This window comes from Staurois parvus, unplaced genomic scaffold (genome assembly GCF_062004578.1).
Source record: "Staurois parvus isolate SC_StPar_1 unplaced genomic scaffold, SC_StPar_1.0 ptg000853l, whole genome shotgun sequence".
NCBI lineage: Eukaryota > Metazoa > Chordata > Amphibia > Anura > Ranidae > Staurois > Staurois parvus.
The window spans coordinates 95,831-113,291 of NW_028318649.1; the positions used below are offsets into that span (position 1 = coordinate 95,831).

The following is a 17,461-nucleotide window of genomic DNA, read 5'->3' on the forward strand; positions in this document are numbered from 1 at the left end:
TTGCCACCTGTGCAATAAATCCATCTGCGAAATTTCCTTGCTATTAAATATTTCACGGTCAACTGTTAGTGGTATTATAACAAAGTGGAAGCAAATGAGAACAGCAGCAACTCAGCCACAAAGTGGTAGGCCACGTAAAATGACAGGGCGGGGTCAGTGCATGCTGAAGGGCGCAGTGCGCAGAAGTGGTCAACTGTCTGCAGAGTCAATAGCTAAAGACCTCCAAACTTCATGTGGCCTTCAGATTAGCACAACAGTGCATAGAGAGTTTCATAGAATGGGTTTCCATGGCCGAGCAGCTGCATCCAAGCCTTACATCACCAAGTGCAATGCAAAGCGTCGGATGCAGTGTTGTAAAGCACGCCACCACTGGACTCTAGAGCAGTGGAGACGTGTTCTCTGGAGTGACGGATCGTGCTTCTTTGTCTGGATGGACGTGTCTGGGTTTGACGGTTGTCAGGAGAACGGTACTTGTCTGACTGCATTGTGTATACTTTGGTGGAGGGGAGATTATGGTGTGGAGCTGTTTTTCAGGGGTTGGGATTGGCCCCTTAGTTCCAGTGAAGGGAACTCTTAAGGTGTCAACATACCAAGACATTTTGGACAATTTCCTGCTCCCAGCTTTGTGGGAAGTTTGGGGATGGCCCCTTCCTGTTCTAACATGACTGCGCACCAGTGCACAAAGCAAGGCTCATAAAGACATGGATGAGCGAGTTTGGGATGGAGGACCTTCACTGACCTACACAGAGTCCTGACCTCAACCCGATAGACCACCTTTGGCATGAATTAGAGCAGATACTGTGAGCTAGGCCTTCTCATCAGCGCCTGACCTCACAAATGCGCTTCTGGAAGAATGGTCAAACATTCCCATAGACACACTCCTAAACCTTGTGGACAGCCTTCCCAGAAGCCTACAAACTAAGATTGGGATGCCATTAAAGTTCATGTGTGTGTAAAGGCAGGTGTCCTAATACTTTCGGAATTATAGTGTGTGTGTATATAATATACACTGCTCAAAAAAAAAATTAAAGGAACACTTTTTAATCAGAGTATAGCATCAAGTTAATTTAAACTCTTGGGATATTGATTTGGTCAGTTAAGTAGCAGAGAGGGTTGTTAATCAGTTTCAGCTGCTTTGGTGTTCTTGAAATTACCAGGTGCACTAGATGGGCAACAATGAGACAACCCCCCAAAACAGGAGTGGTTTTACAGGTGGAGGCCAATTTTTTCCCTACTCACCTTTTTTATGACTTTTTTTCACTAGTTTTGCATTTGGCTAGGGTCAGTATCACTACTGGTAGCATGAGGTGATACCTGGACCCTACAGAGGTTGCATAGGCAGTCCAACTCCTCCAGGATGGCACATCAATATGTGCCTTTGCCAGATGGTTTGCTGTGTCTCCCAGCACAGTCTCAAGAGCATACAGGAGATTCCAGGAGACAGGCAGTTACTTTTGGAGAGTTGGACAGGGCCGTAGAAGGTCCTTAACTCATCAGCAGGACTGGTATCTGTTCCTTTGTGCAAGGAGGAACAGAATGAGACAGAAAACAGAAACAGACTTCATGAGGGTGACCTGAGGGTCTGATGTCCTCTAGTGGGCCCTGTGCTCACTGCCCAGCACCATAGACCTCGAATAGCATTTTGCCATTGAACACCAGAATTGACAGGTCCACCACTGGCGCCCTGTGCTTTTCACAGATGAGAGCGGGTTCACCCTGAGCACATATGACAGATGTGAAAGGGTCTGGAGAAGCCGTGGAGAACGTTATGCTGCCTGTAACATCATTCAGCATTATCATTTTGGTGGTGAGTCAGTGATGGTCTGGGGATACATATCCATGGAGGGACGCACAGACCTCTACAAGCTAGACAATGGCACTCTGACTGCCATTAGGCATCGAGATGAAATCCTTGGACCCTTTGTCAGACCCTACTCTGGTGCAGTGGGTCCTGGGTTCCTCCTGGTGCACAAAAATGCCCAGGCAGTTCCTGGAGGATGAAGGAATTGATACCATTGAATGGCCCACACGCTCGCCTGACCTAAATCCAATAGAACACCTCCTGGGATATCATGTTTCGGTCTATCCGGCGCTGCTAGGTTGCACCTCAGACTGTCCAGCAGCTCAGTGATGCCCTGGTACAGATCTGGGAGGAAATACCCCAGGACACCATCCGTCGTCTCATTAAGAGCATGCCCTGACATTGTCAGGAATGCATACAAGCATGTGGGGGCCATACAAACTACTGAGCACCATTTTGAGTTGCTGTAATGAAATTTCAGCAAAGTGGACTAGCTTGCTGCATCATTTTTTCACTTTGATTTTCGAGGTGTCTTTGAATCCAGTCATCTGTAGGTTGATCATTTTAAGTTCCTTCAAACGATGGGGCATCCTTACGTTCCTAACACATTACCCATTCCCCATTCCATATCAGTATAGATATCTATCATGAAATTTTTCCCCATTGACATCTGATGTGGTTTCAAAGTGTTCATTTAACTTTTTAAGAGGTGTGTGTCTACATTATTTATATAATATATATATATATAAAAATAAAATACACGCGAACACACAGTATACAGCGGGCAAAATAAGTATTGAACACGTCACCATTTTTCACAGTAAATATAAATCTAAAGGTGCTATTGACATGAAATTTTCACCACATATCGGCAACAACCCATGCAATCCATACATACAAAGAAACCAGAAAAATAAGTTCAGAAATTAAGGTGTGTGTAATATAATGGAATTACACAGGGAAAAAGCATTGAACATGCTAATTGAAATGTATTTAATACTTTGCACAATATTCTTTAATAATGACCGCTTCAAAAAGCCTTCTGTATGGAGAAACTAATTGCATGTATTGCTTAGGTGTGATTTTGGCCAATTTTTCCATACAGTCTTCAAATCTTGAAGGTTTCATGGACCACCTTTTGCGATATTAACGAAAAAAGACCAAAACTTTTGGGAAAAAAACCCAATATTTTCTACTTTGTTATAAAACCTATTCAATAAAAAAATCTGTCTTCATAAATTTAGGCCAAAATGTATTCTGTTGCATGCATTTGGTAGAAATAAGTGTAATAAGTGTATATTGGTTTGTGTGAAAGTTATAGCATCTACATACTATGGTGTGTATATATACTGGAATTGTACGCAGCTGTGACACTATAATAGAAATGTCGATGATCAGGGACTTATAGTGGGACTTTGATAGTGTGGAAGGCAATCTGGTGCTAGCTGACGCTGGCTGAGAGGTACACTAACTGACACCAACATCGCTAGTGACATTAATTCAGTGATCAGTGTTAATACTGTACACTGTCATTGTACTAATGACACTGGCTGGGAAGGGGCTACCTTCTAGGGGCAGTCAAGGGGGTTAACTATGTGCCTAACCTTGTGTAATGTGTTCTATATGTGTTGCTTTTCTTTTAGTGTTTGGCTGTTTATTCTGCCTGCAAAGCAGGCAGAATAAACATTCATATCGCTGTCACTTGTGCAGAGGTTGGACACATTTATGCCTCATCATGACTCAGAGCATGGATGTGGAAATGTTTGAAAAAACTACTTGTCCAAGGGACTAAATCGGGATCCCAATCTACTTGTCCCGATTTAAAAATAAATAACTAATTGTAATCAAAGCCGTATTTAAACCTGAAGTCCTTTTAGGGATGTCTTGGGCTTTTATAAATGAAAGGGGCTTTAGCCCTTTTACTTTTAGCCCTGCTGTGGGCAAGCAACAGGGCTCATATGTCAGGTGGAAGTATTTGGGCGGCAAAGCATATAACCCTCTCCCCAAATTTTTCAAGGCCCCCAACCCCCACATATGTATGCACGTACAAACGTAAGAGCGCTGGGGCGCCTACGCATGATTATGATACACTTTACATATCGCCATGCACACCAGAATAATTCTAGCATCAGACCTCCTCTTAATGCTAAACTGATGACCTATAAGGGGCTTTAATAGTGTCGCCTATAGAAAATATAGGGTACTAAAGTTTGTTGCCATTTCACGAGCGTGCGCAAATTTAAGGTTAGACATGTTGGATATCTATTTACTCCTCTTTTATATTTTACAAAAAAGTTGGTTAATTTATTGCTTTTTGTGCCCTAAAATTAACTTAAGTGTATTTTTTACTGAAATTTTGCATTTCCTATACCTTTGTGATGATATCATGTGACATAAAAATTTGGAACTACCACTATTTTATTCTCTAGGGTCTCTGATTTCAGAAAATATATAATGTTTGGGGGTTTTGTGTAATCTTCAGGCCTTAAATGTTTGCAAAAAACACAGAAATAGCTCTGGCAGTGAAAGAAATAAAGGATAAGCCCTACATTCCCCTTTCTTGAGGAGCACTCAATCAGTGCTCATTACTGCAAGGTCTCTCTCCTCCCTGCAAGTCTCTGGGTGCAGTGCTGGAGACAGGCAGGGAGGGGAGGAAAAGATAAACAACGCAATGTTAAAAATATTTAAGTCACCGTAAAGCCCCTTTTTGTTTTTAAAAGCCCCAGACATTGCTTAAAGCAGATTTAAATATGGTTTTGGTTAAAATTTATTTTTTTTATCAGGACAAGTAGATTATCATGAGGGACAAGTAGACTGGGAAACCGATTTTTCCCTGGACAAGTACCATATTTTTCTCTCCATAAGACGCACCTGACCATAAGATGGTTTTAGAGGCGGAAAACAAGAAAAAAAATATTCTGAACCAATGGACTGCAGACATAGTACAGGAAATGACCAGAGACTGCGGATGTACCACGGGAGATGACCAGAGACTGCGGATGTACCACGGGAGATGACCAGAGACTGCGGATGTACCACGGGAGATGACCAGAGACTGCGGATGTACCACGGGAGATGACCAGAGACTGCGGATGTACCACGGGAGATGACCAGAGACTGCGGATGTACCACGGGAGATGACCAGAGACTGCGGATGTACCACGGGAGATGACCAAAGACTGCGGATGTACCACGGGAGATGACCAGAGACTGCGGATGTACCACGGGAGATGACCAGAGACTGCGGATGTACCACGGGAGATGACCAGAGACTGTGGATGTACCACGGGAGATGACCAGAGACTGCAGACGCAGTACGGGAGATGACCAGAGACTGCAGACGTAGTACGGGAGATGACCAGAGACTGCAGACGTAGTACGGGAGATGACCAGAGACTTCGGACGTAGTACGGGAGATGACCAGAGACTTCGGACGTGGTACGGGAGATGACCAGAGACTTCGGACGCGGTACGGGAGATGACCAGAGACTGCGGACGCGGTACGGGAGATGACCAGAGACTGCGGACGCGGTACGGGAGATGACCAGAGACTGCGGACGCGGTACGGGAGATGACCAGAGACTGCGGACGCGGTACGGGAGATGACCAGAGACTGCGGACGCGGTACGGGAGATGACCAGAGACTGCGGACGCGGTACGGGAGATGACCAGAGACTGCGGACGCGGTACGGGAGATGACCAGAGACTGCGGACGCGGTACGGGAGATGACCAGAGACTTCGGACGCGGTACGGGAGATGACCAGAGACTGCGGACGCGGTACGGGAGATGACCAGAGACTGCGGACGCGGTACGGGAGATGACCAGAGACTGCGGGCGCGGTACGGGAGATGACCAGAGACTGCGGGCGCGGTACGGGAGATGACCAGAGACTGCGGACGCGGTACGGGAGATGACCAGAGACTGCGGACGCGGTACGGGAGATGACCAGAGACTGCGGACGCGGTACGGGAGATGACCAGAGACTGCGGACGCGGTACGGGAGATGACCAGAGACTGCGGGCGCGGTACGGGAGATGACCAGAGACTGCGGGCGCGGTACGGGAGATGACCAGAGACTGCGGGCGCGGTACGGGAGATGACCAGAGACTGCGGGCGCGGTACGGGAGATGACCAGAGACTGCGGGCGCGGTACGAGAGATGACCAGAGACTGCGGGCGCGGTACGGGAGATGACCAGAGACTGCGGACGCGGTACGGGAGATGACCAGAGACTGCGGACGCGGTACGGGAGATGACCAGAGACTGCGGACGCGGTACGGGAGATGACCAGAGACTGCGGACGCGGTACGGGAGATGACCAGAGACTGCGGACGCGGTACGGGAGATGACCAGAGACTGCAGACCAGACCTCTAGGGAGCGGGGGGGGGGGGAGGGGGGCACTTCTGCTGCGATCACCTAGGCAATTGGAAATGGAAGTTGTCCTCCCTCCCCGTAGTCTTCTGGGAAATGTGACAGGTCCCAGAAGACTACGGGGCCATTAACAAAGTGCAGCACTTCGCGTGCAAGCGCAGTGGGCACCCGGCTGTGAAGCCTTAATCTGTCACAGCCTACCCACACTAAAGATGCCGGCGCCAGGGAGAGGAGAAGGCCGGTGAAACCAGCTGTGGTGAGGACACCGCTGGACAGAGGAACTTGTATTTTAAAAGTCAGCAGCTACAATTTTTTTGGCTGCTGACTTTTTTTTTTTTTTTCAGCTGGAACTCCTCTTTAGGGGGCAGCTGCTTTGGGCCCTGCCTGGCACTGCCACAGAAGAGCTGAGCGGCCGGCATGGTATTCTAACACGACGGCGATGGGGGGGGAATACCGGGCCGGCCGCTCCATAAGACGCACAGACATTTTCCCCCCATTTTTTGGGGAAAAATATGATAGTTTTTTCAAAACTTTCCACACCCCTGTTATGGCAACTTAAACTTTTATTGTTTTTACCATTGCGAATAGCCGAGCTGCTACTGGAGCGGGAACAAGTTACATGTTCCCAAAGGTGACCTTATCCTTTAACCCTTTCGCTGCCAGAGCCATTTTTGCATATTTTTTTTGTACACATTTCAAAAATCACTTTAGGCCTGAAGATTACAATAAACCCCAGAAAACATTATATATTTTCTGAATTCAGATAGAGAATAAAATAGTGCTAGTTCCAATTTTTGTCACACAATATTACTGCAAAGTTCTCGGAAACGCAAAAAAAGATGAGGTTGCATTGAGTAAATAGATACCCAACATGTCAAACCTTAAATTGCATGTGCTCATTTAAGTTTTAGTACCCTATGTTTTCTATAGGTTTTAAAGCCCCCTATAGGTCACCAGTTGAGCGATATGGAGGATGTCTTGTGCTAGAATTATTGCTCTTTCCGGTGTGCATGGCGATATGTAACGTGTATCTCAATTGATGTTTGTATGCATAGGCGCCCCGACGTGCGTTTATATTTGTGCGTATATGTGGAGGAGGGGGTTATGTGCTTGGGTGTAACTTTGTAATTCATTTTACAAATAAAAAAACATTTTTTTTTACCTTTTTTTTATCACATAGGGGCAAAAAAAAAGTCCCCTATGTCAGGGGTGGGCAACTGTGGCCCTACAGCTGTTGGAAAACTACAAGTCCCATCATGCCTCTGCCTTTGGGAGTCATGCTTGTAACTGTCAGTTTTGCAATGCCTCATGGGACTTGTAGTTCTACAACAGCTGGAGGGCCACAGTTGCCCACCCCTGCCGTATGTGATGATTTTTGGTGACAGATTCTCTTTGCGACATCCAGGGTCTAAAAACCCTGCATGTCTCCCCTGTTCTCCATTGAAAGAAATGCAGTGCAGATCACACTGCATCACATACATTCTTTCCTGGCTTTAATGGCTGTGAAATTTGTCAAAGGGGATTGGGGGATTAGGCCCACATGAGGGCTGGGTAGTGGTCAGGGCAGCAGTCCCGACCAAATGCCAGCTCTTAGGGGGTGCAATGGTCTGCCAGAACCACTTGGCTTAACTGAAATTGTAAAATAATGAAACAGATAATAAGGGCTAAATAATTCCACCGACAAATAGCTTTCAATTGGTATATCAGGATGTGGGTTCCACAGTAATGAAGTAGCATAAAAAATAGTGACCTAGAGGACCCACAGACAGTGATCTGGTAATGGGTCCGTCTCATGAAGTAGAGACGGACTCCTGACAGAGGACCTATGCCTATCACAGCCAAAAGTCAGCAATAAAATAAGGTCAGAATAACAAAATGGTCCTGCCATTGGAATGGAAGTTACTACAATTAGGGTATCATGCCGTCCTGGTACTTACAAACCAGGAGCATGGCCAAAAGGCAGCATAGTGACAATGTCTTTTGTAGAAGGGAGTAATAGATGGAACCATCAGAATTCGTAAGGTCATCCCACAGAGACTTCCTGGAAACGTTGAGCTTGTAAAGGCCAAAGAGTTTGGGAGCTGCTCTGGGACGGAGGAGGCGATTTGCGTGATGATTGTGAACTCAAGCGGGCCGGAATGGGTGCTGCTTCAGCCTGCGAATGTGGCAGTTCAAGCTTTAATTTCTGAAAATGGCGGTGCAGGTCCGCAGGAGAGGATGCTTGGAACTGGTTGCCTTCATAGGAGAATGAAGGCTTGAACGGGAATCCCCAACGGTATTTAATACCATTAGATCGTAAAATTTGTAGATAGGCTTCAAGGTGTGGTGCTTTGCTATTGTTACTGGAGACAAATCAGAAAATAGCTGCAGGGAGTTTCCCTGCAAGTCAAGCGCCTGTCGGTCCTGGGCTGCCTGTAAGAGACGTTCTTTAGTGCGGTAATAATGAAGTTTAATAATAATGTCCCTTGGAGGGCCCTCTGTAGGTTTAGGAGCAAAGGCTTTATGAATGCGATCAAATTCTAAATGCTACAAAGGGATTTCAGGAGCAAGTTCTTGAAAGAGGGCTGTGACGGTACCTTGCAAATCAGTAATAACCTCAGGAACACCGCGTGTACGCAGATTATCCCTGCGAGTTTTCTGCATCTTCCAGTTTATCCTTTTAGGGTGTCTAATTCAACATGCAAATCTTCCACCTCCTCTTCATGGCCCTCCAGCACAGTAGTCACTAAGTCCATGCGTATTAATTGATGGGCCCGGTGTCCCAGCTCTTTAAGGCCTCTAACCAGATCAGAGGAAAGTTTATGGGAAGCAGTTGTGATCTCCTCCCGCACTATAGAGCGAAACTTGTGAAGGAGGGCTTCAGGGCTTTGCTCAGGAGGGCTGGTCAGTACAGAGGGAAACTGTTGCAGGCTATCCTCACCCGAGTCAGGATCTGCAGCCAAGAGCTGCGTGGTGTCATCCGGCTCATTGGGGTTGGTGCCATCTTGCCTGTTTGCAGGAGCGGAGAGGCACTTTCTTGCGCCTGGTGTTTGGGCTTGTTTTTCGGGGTGGGATGCTTCTCCCTACGTTGCCAAGGTGTCTGGGGAGTACTGCCTGCAGCAGAAGCTGCGGTGGAGGGACAGAAGAGCCTGATATGCTGAGGGCTAGGTTCTGGCAGCGCAAAGCTGGAGCATTAGGCTGCCATCCTCTCCGGCTGCACACGTGCACTCCCAATATCCCAGGAGTTCAAATGACTTGATGCTATACTCTGATTAAAAAGTGTTCCTTTTAGTTTTTTGAGCATTGTATATTTGATTTGACTGAAAATTGGTCTGGCCTGTGAGCCGTGCTAGTACGACCAATAAAAAAATAAGAAAAACAGCTGCAAGCATGCTAGGCTATATTTGCCTTAGCCTCAAAACTCTGTAAATAATGTGCTGCGCTTCAATAAAACAAAGTGCTTATTGTGCACATATAAAGTAAATCGTGAAATATTAACTAAAAAAAAGGTAAAAAATGAAGAAAAAAAGTCCACTTTTAATTGATGTCCATTTATCAGTCTCGATATTCCACTCAAGGACCAAAATAGTTTAGTACATTCCACACCAGTAAAGCAAGCAGTCCCCAGGGGTAGGCTTACCAAGGCTCACCTGAATCCCATAACCCAGGACAGTGGATGTTATTCCACTGCACAAATTGGTGTCATCTGCAAAGACTGAAATGGGATTTATAATCCCAGACCCTATATTATTTATAAATATATTAAAAAGTAAGGGTCCCAACACTGAACCTTGGGGTACACCACTGGCAGCCCTACACCATTCAGAGTATGAATCATTAACCACTACTCTCTGAATACGATCTTTTAGCCAGTTTTCTTTCCATATACATACGGATTTTTCCAAGCCTTTAGACTTTACCTTACACATTAGCCGTGTGTGGGGAACTGTGGCAAATGCTTTTGCAAAATCCAAGTATACCACGTCCACTGCCACCCTTCTGTCCGAGGTTTTGCTCACCTCCTCATAAAAAGAAATCAGATTTGTTTGACAACTTCTGTCTTTCATGAATCCATGCTGTCTGTTGCTTAAAATATTTTTTTCCAGCAAGAACTCATGTATGTGGTCTTTTATTAAACTCTCCAGTATCTTCCCAACTATTGAAGTTAAACTAACAGGTCTATAATTACTTGGTAAAGATTTTGACCCCTTTTTAAATATTGACACCACGTTTTGTGTTTTTTTTTTGTTTTTTTTTTTAGCGCAAATGTTTGGAAAATGTGGGAAAAAAATGTAAATTTTTTTTTTTTTGTACTCAAAGCTGTCAATTAATAAGATATTTCTAATACACAGCATAGGCGTACTTAGAATTACAATTTAAAACACAATCTGCTACTCCTCCCAAGTATGGGGATACTACATGTGTGAGACTTTTTCACCTTGCCAGAGAGGCACAAAATGCAAGAAGCACCTTTAAAGGATAAGTTCACTTTTTAGAAACAAAAAATATTAAATGCACATTTGTTTGTAGGTAAAAAAATTAGCGTTTAGTATTTTTGTCTGCAGGAGCCTGGAAAGCATTGCACCAGCAATCAGTAGATCGCTGATGCCATGCAGGTCTCCTGCAGACCTGTCAGAATGTCTGCTTGCCATATGGGATGTATGAGCAAGCAGATGTTCTGACAGAAAGAATGAATTAACTACCATGGAGCTTCATAGAGGGGGCGGAGACAGGGGGTACCTGCAGGAGAGGTGCAAGGGTCACATGAAATGGCCTGGAGGGTCGAATTCGGCCCAGGGGCCTTGTGTTTGACACCTGTGCTTTTAAGGCTTTCTAAGGACATAAATTATGCATCTAATTTCCTGACTACCTATCACATTTTTGGAGGCCCTGGAGAACCAGGAAAGTGCAAACAATTGGGGACACTGGCTTTGTTGAATCTGGTACTGGTATGGTGGTGATCAGGATGCTGATATGGTGGGCACTCTGAACGGAGGAGGCGCTGAGATTGCTGGCGGGGTACCCCAGAAGAGGAAGACAGGGACCGCTCTGAGCATTACAATTGCACAGAGTGGATAAATATAACATGTTTTTTATTTTAGGAAAAGTAAAGCTGAAGCATTGCAATCACTTTAACCAGTTCCCGTCCGGCCCATGTATGTATCTGTGAATGATCACAGAGGTCACATGGTACAAGGCTATTCACAACAGCCTTGTACCATGTGACAAGCTGTGACCAATCACCGCTCTCACAGTATTTCTCAATGGCTGCAAGAATGCAGCCAGAGAGGAGGAGAAATGATTACTTTTACACCCATAAAGGCTGTAAAAGCAATCAGTGTAAAAAAAAAAAAAAATCTTCACCCCCCCACAAGTAGTACAGTGTCACTATGGTGACACTGTACTACTAGGCTGACAGTATGTTAAAAAATACTTTTTTAATACAATATATATTTTTTTTAATTATAATTTTTGGTTAGAAACTAATTTGGGTTTTTTTTTTTTACTAAAAAGATAGCTGAATACATTTTGGCCAAGATTTATGAAGAAATATTATTTATATGCAAAATTTTATAAGAACACTTTTTAAAAATATTTTTGGACATTTTCATTTATATAGCAAAAAAAATAAAAATACCAGTGGTGAATAAATACCACCAAAATAAATTTTTATCTGTCTCAAAAAAATGATAAAACATTCATAGGGGTACAGTGTTGCATGACCACACAATTGTCATTCAAAGTGTGACAACGCTGAAAGCATAAAATTGGCCTGGACAGGAAGGGGGTAAAAGTGTCCGGACTTGAAGTGGTTAATAACATATGATAATATTTGGCATGACTTTTATTATTGTCCTTTGGTGGTTTTGATATTCTAAATAATTTTTTTTTTTTTTATCTTTAAATGTTTCTAGGCGCAGGATGCTCTGAAGAAGTTTGCAGCAAATGTGACAACAGCCAGTGTGAAAGAACGCAGACAAATTCTCAGTGAATTAAAAGCATGCATTTCTACAAGAGGTGGGTGCAATAATTCATAATAATACTCCAACCAGACATCTTTAGTATTACTTACAAAATAGCTATGAAAAAAAGAAACAGAAAAAAAAATTATTTTAGCGAGAGAATCTTTTATTTAACCTCCTCATTACTGCTCCATAGCCGAAAGATGGCTACAGCACAGTTCTCTCGTTCTGGGAAGGTATCTATGGACCTCCAGAATGCACCTCACGCGCGCTCTGTGACTGCTATGTCATTTGGACACATCTGATCACAGTAAAGGGCCTATCACAGTGGCCCTTTACCATGTGATCAGCTATGTCCAGTCACAGCTGATCACATGTAAACAGATTGTCTGTTATCAGTTTTTCCTTTCCTCACTACTGTCATTATGTGAGGAAAGTAAAGCCAATAACTGGCAATCCTGACAGCACTTTGTTTACATGGACAGTCAGGGCACTGGTCATCAGTGGCCTGATGATCAGTGCAGCCACAGCAGTGCCCATCTGTGCTGCCCATCAGAGCAGCTGATTAGTGCAGCCTCACTACTGCTCATCAGCGCACATCGGTGAAGAAGAAAAATTAGTTATTTGCAAAATTTTATAACAGAAACAAAGAAAAAGTTTTTTTGTGTTTTTTAAGCAAAAAATAAAAAACCCAGTGATGATTAAATACCATCAAAAGAAAGCTCTAGCTGTCTCAAAAGATGCTTGATATGGGTACAGTGTTGCATGACTGCGCAGTTGTCTTTCAAAGTGTGACAGTTCTGAAAGCTGAAAATTGGCCTGGGTAGGAAGGGGATGAAAGTGCCCAGTATTGAAGTGGTTAAAGAGAATACCCATGGCACCATGTGACCAGTAACATGTATCAGGAGTAACTGCTGGTTTATAGGAAACTTCAAGCAAAATACATAATGCAGTTATAAACAAGCAATTACCTGTTCACTTGTGTCCTGCTTTTTATTTAGATTATATTTTATATTTATTCAAAAATAAAGTTGAATACTTTTCTTGAGTCTATATCCGTAGATAAATGTTGTCTTAAAGTGGAAGTAAACCCACTTTGGAAACTTTTAGCTACAGGTAATCCTTTAATAAGGCTTACCTGTAGGTCCTGTAAATATCTCCTAAACGTGCACCGTTCAGGAGATATTTACTGTAGGATGATGTGCCGTCCATTGAGAGAGCCGTTCCATGCCCGAAACTCCCTTCGCACATTTGAGGGAGTGATGACATAGCAGCTCAGCCAGTCAAGTAGCCGCAGCTTGTGAACCTGAAAAGAGCTGTGACGGCGCTCCACTGGAGGGCTTCGTTTTCAGGTAAGTCTTTAAAATCTGCTAGTATGCGATGCATACTAGCACATTATGCTCTTAACTTGCAGGGAGAGTTTTTTTAGAATGTTTTGGGCAGTTTACTACCGCTTTAACCAACTTACCACTGCACACCTTGTTATTACATTTAGAAAAACCTCCCTCATCAGTTTTAACTTTCCCTGGGCTGTGGGGAGCTGGTTTGTAAACCGTAAACTTAAAGCTGAACTGCCAATAGCTGTACACTGTAAACTGCTTAAAATACTGTTGGATGGACTCACTAAAGACTGTGCAGTTGCACTAATTTTCTCCAAGTCTTAGTAAATGTGGTAAAGCTCTGCCGAAGCTTTACCACTAAGCTCTTGGAAAAATGAGTGCAAAGTGCACAGTTTATTTGCATTTAGTAAATCTACCCCTATACGGTATATCTTTCTTTCACAATATTTTTATTGAAAAAATAGATTAAAGTGAACAGCGTACAGAACATGCAAAAATAAGGCTCAGCCTAATATACATGTAAAAGTTTCAGGGCTCTAATGCCGCTACAAGGACAGGCTGTAACATGTGAAACAAAATTAGGACGCAGAATGTTAATTTCTTCAATCTCTGAAGTAGAAAAAGCAACATAATATACTAAGCAGCACTGAGATTGGCAGACCAATACTTCAGTAGGTAGGGTTCTAATTGACATAAAAAAGGCAGCCAATGCAGAGTCCATCCTGTCCAATGGCTGGTCAATAGCCAGTTAAAAAATGGAACATAACAGCATGAGGATGTACCCAAGCACCCATATATATCTCAAAAGATTTGTAATGCTGTCCAGCAAGTTTTGTGATCTAGGCTCCCCTGCCCAACAACACAGCTAGGTCGTACACTCTATGGGATCTTCCTGCAAAACACATTGCTGTTGATCAATGCAGCTTGGTATAGAACCAGCCCCAGCCTGTGATTGGACAGGAGAGGAAGAGTGGCACACTGATAAGTATGTCACTTTGCTCTCTCCTTCTTTTAGAAGATTCTCAGCGATAGATGAACAAAATTGTCCAGTGTAGTAAAAGATGATGGGCTTCATCTGCTGACCTTTCCTCTCCCATTCAGAGTGTTTCTGTGTAGACGATTAGAGAAGGCTGACATGCGGTGGATTCGTAAAGTATTCAGACCCCTTTCACTTTTTTTAATTTTATGTTGCAGCCTGATAGTTGTTTTAATTCATTGTTTTCCCTCATTAATCTACACTCAGTACCCCATAATGACAAAGTGAAAACAGAATTTTAGAAATGTCTATGAATTTATTAAAAAGAAAAACTGAAATATCACATTGGCATAAGTATTCAAACCCTGTGCTCAATACTTTTGTTGAAACGCTTTTGGCGGCAGTTTGAACCTTGAGTCTTTTGGCGAAGACGCAACAAGCTTTGCACACCTGGATTGGGGGATTTCTGCCATTCTTCTTTGCAAATCTTCTCAAGCTCAGTCAGGTTGGATGTGGACCGTCGGTGGATAGCCATTTTCAGGTGTCTTAAGAGATGTTCAATAGGTTTCAAGTCAAAGCTCTGGCTCGGTCACTCTATGACATTCACATAGTTGTCCCTAAGCCACTCCTGTGTTGTCTTGGTTGTGTGCTTAAGATCATTGTCATGGCTTGAACCTCACTATCTGTCTATAGATGAAGGAAGTGCAGTTTAGGCTTGAGACTGCAGGTGTGCCACAATAGGAAGCGGCTTCCTTTGGTGGCACACCGAGAGGAGGAAGAGCTAGGAGTGCCAGCAAGGAACCTCAAAAGAGGAGGTTTGGGGCCTCTTTGTGCAATACCATTACAGAGAGCAGGTAAATATAACCTGTTTTTTATTTTAAAAGAAAAAAAATACATTATAAATGCTTTTAAACCTTGCTTAACTGCGAGGGGGTATGCCTAGGAGGGGTCTTCCTGTCTCTTCTTGCCATTGTCCAGTCACCTGAATGTGACAGCATAACCCTGTTGTAATGGGGATCAAAATACCCTGTGTTCTCTGATGTACTACAAGAAAAGGATTTTACAGGTAAACTAAAAATGCAATTTTTATGGCAAGCATTGATCTGAAACTTACACTTATTTTAATAACTTCTTTTATGACCTTGGAGCTACTATTGATAGTATATTCAGCTCTTTATTTGTAGATAACTCCTTTTGAGCTATTTATTGTTGCACAAGCCTCATATTTAGTGGTAATTTGGTCTTTTAACAGTATTGCATAGATATCATATTGTAATGTATCTGTCATGCTTGAAAGAACTGGGTTAAATTTAATTTATGTACTCCCGGCATTTGTACGTCATTGGGAATCAGACTTAAATAGGCAGTTTTCACCTCAACAAGTCGAAAAAATTCTCCTTTTGGCCCGCAAATCATCAGTTGCTAGCCAGTATCAAGAAATTGGTTATAAAATACTCTCTAGATTGTACTGGGTACCCTACGTGCTTCATAAAATGATTAGCTCAGTTTCTGACAAGTGCTGGTGGTGCAACAGAGTGGTGGGAACGTCTCACATTTTTTGGTACTGTCCCTACTCGAGACCCTTTTGGGAGGAGGTGACGATGACCATAAAACATTTGATGAAAACAAAAGACATCTGATCGGCTGCATTCCAAACAATCCACGTTATTGAACCAAGAAAAAACCAATACAGACAGTGGAAATACAGTGGGGGGCTGGAGGTAAACGCGTTTCACGCTAAAGACAGCTCTTATTCGTTACCCATGAACAAGCCCTGTCTTTAGCGTGAAATGCTTTTACCTGCCAGTACCCCACTGTATTTCCACTGTTTGTATTGGTTTTATCTTGGTTTAATAAAGTGGATTGTTTGGAGTACAGCCGATTGGACGTCCTTTGTTCTCATCTATACAGCACACGAGCTGGGCTAGCACCTACAGGAGGAGTTGTGCTTGGAGATTGGGAGTCTCTCTACCTTGAGCAGCGGTAAACACATAAAGCATTTGACATCTGTCGACCTGAGAGAGGATCTGGCAGCATGTTTACTCCATCTGATGAAAAGACCCATCTGGAAATACAAGAAATCTCTTAGCATTTGCCTACTCAATGCTGCGAAAGCTTGCATTCACGCTCTGTGGAAGCAGTCCTTCTCCTCCACCAGAGTCCTGTGGTATTCCAAAGTTAATGATCTCCATCATATGGAGGAACTAACAGCCACCCACCATAATTCGGAAGAACAGTTTAGGGAAATTTGGAGGCCCTGGAGGTAGTTTACCTGCACAGAAGCTTACCTACAGGAGGTGGCCTGATCTGAGTCGAGCTGAGATGCTCCATCTGTCCCAATCCTTTTCTGTGGTGAGCCCCTCCTGGCGCGTGACCTTCACTTTATTTTCCCCCTCCTTTTTCTTTTTTTTTCTTTTCTTTCACCTCATCTTACTTCTGTGTATCTTCTCTCTCATCTGCTACAGTACATAAAATGGTTGACTTCTGTATTATAGGGTTTATTACTTTTTGTGTAAATTTGGCACTGATCATTTCAGCAAACCTGTTATTGTATGTATATTATTCCTGTTTGATGTTAACTAAGCTCTCATTGGTTCCGGTTCTGCAGTGTACGCTAAGCTGTACAGAATACTTTACCGAGATGACCTCTCTCTTCATGACTTATTTTTCCCCATTTTGTACTTGAAGTTTGGAAACATACATGGTTGTTGCTGTCTTGACATGTTGTATATGATGAGAATCTTTGCCAAAATAACCAAATAAACAATATAGAAAGAAATCATTTATGTGAGAGTAACTTTTTGCTGCTGTTTGGCTCAGTAAATACTGGAACTATTTTTACTGAAAAATATAACTCCTGAAAACACACCCTGTTAGTGTTGGATGTCTGGACTGCTATTTACTGCAGACAGAGCATTTTCTTTGTAGTCTTACTATTTTTTCTTCATCTTTGCAGATCTGCCAGAAGCTGCTGTGAAAGGTCTCTGCAGATTATTCTGCCTAACATTGCATCGATACAGGTAGGTTTG

At 43.4% G+C, this 17,461-nt stretch overlaps 1 protein-coding gene across 1 annotated transcript in view; it reads left to right on the top strand.

Moving 5' to 3' along the window:
- GCN1 (GCN1 activator of EIF2AK4) overlaps window positions 1-17,461 on the top strand; it is a 108,273-nt gene that overhangs the window by 10,810 nt on the left and 80,002 nt on the right. The window contains exons 2-3 of the mRNA XM_089655594.1: window positions 12,069-12,171; window positions 17,389-17,452. Coding sequence (XP_089511720.1) covers window positions 12,069-12,171; window positions 17,389-17,452 — 167 coding nt within the window. The remainder of the gene's footprint in view (window positions 1-12,068; window positions 12,172-17,388; window positions 17,453-17,461) is intronic.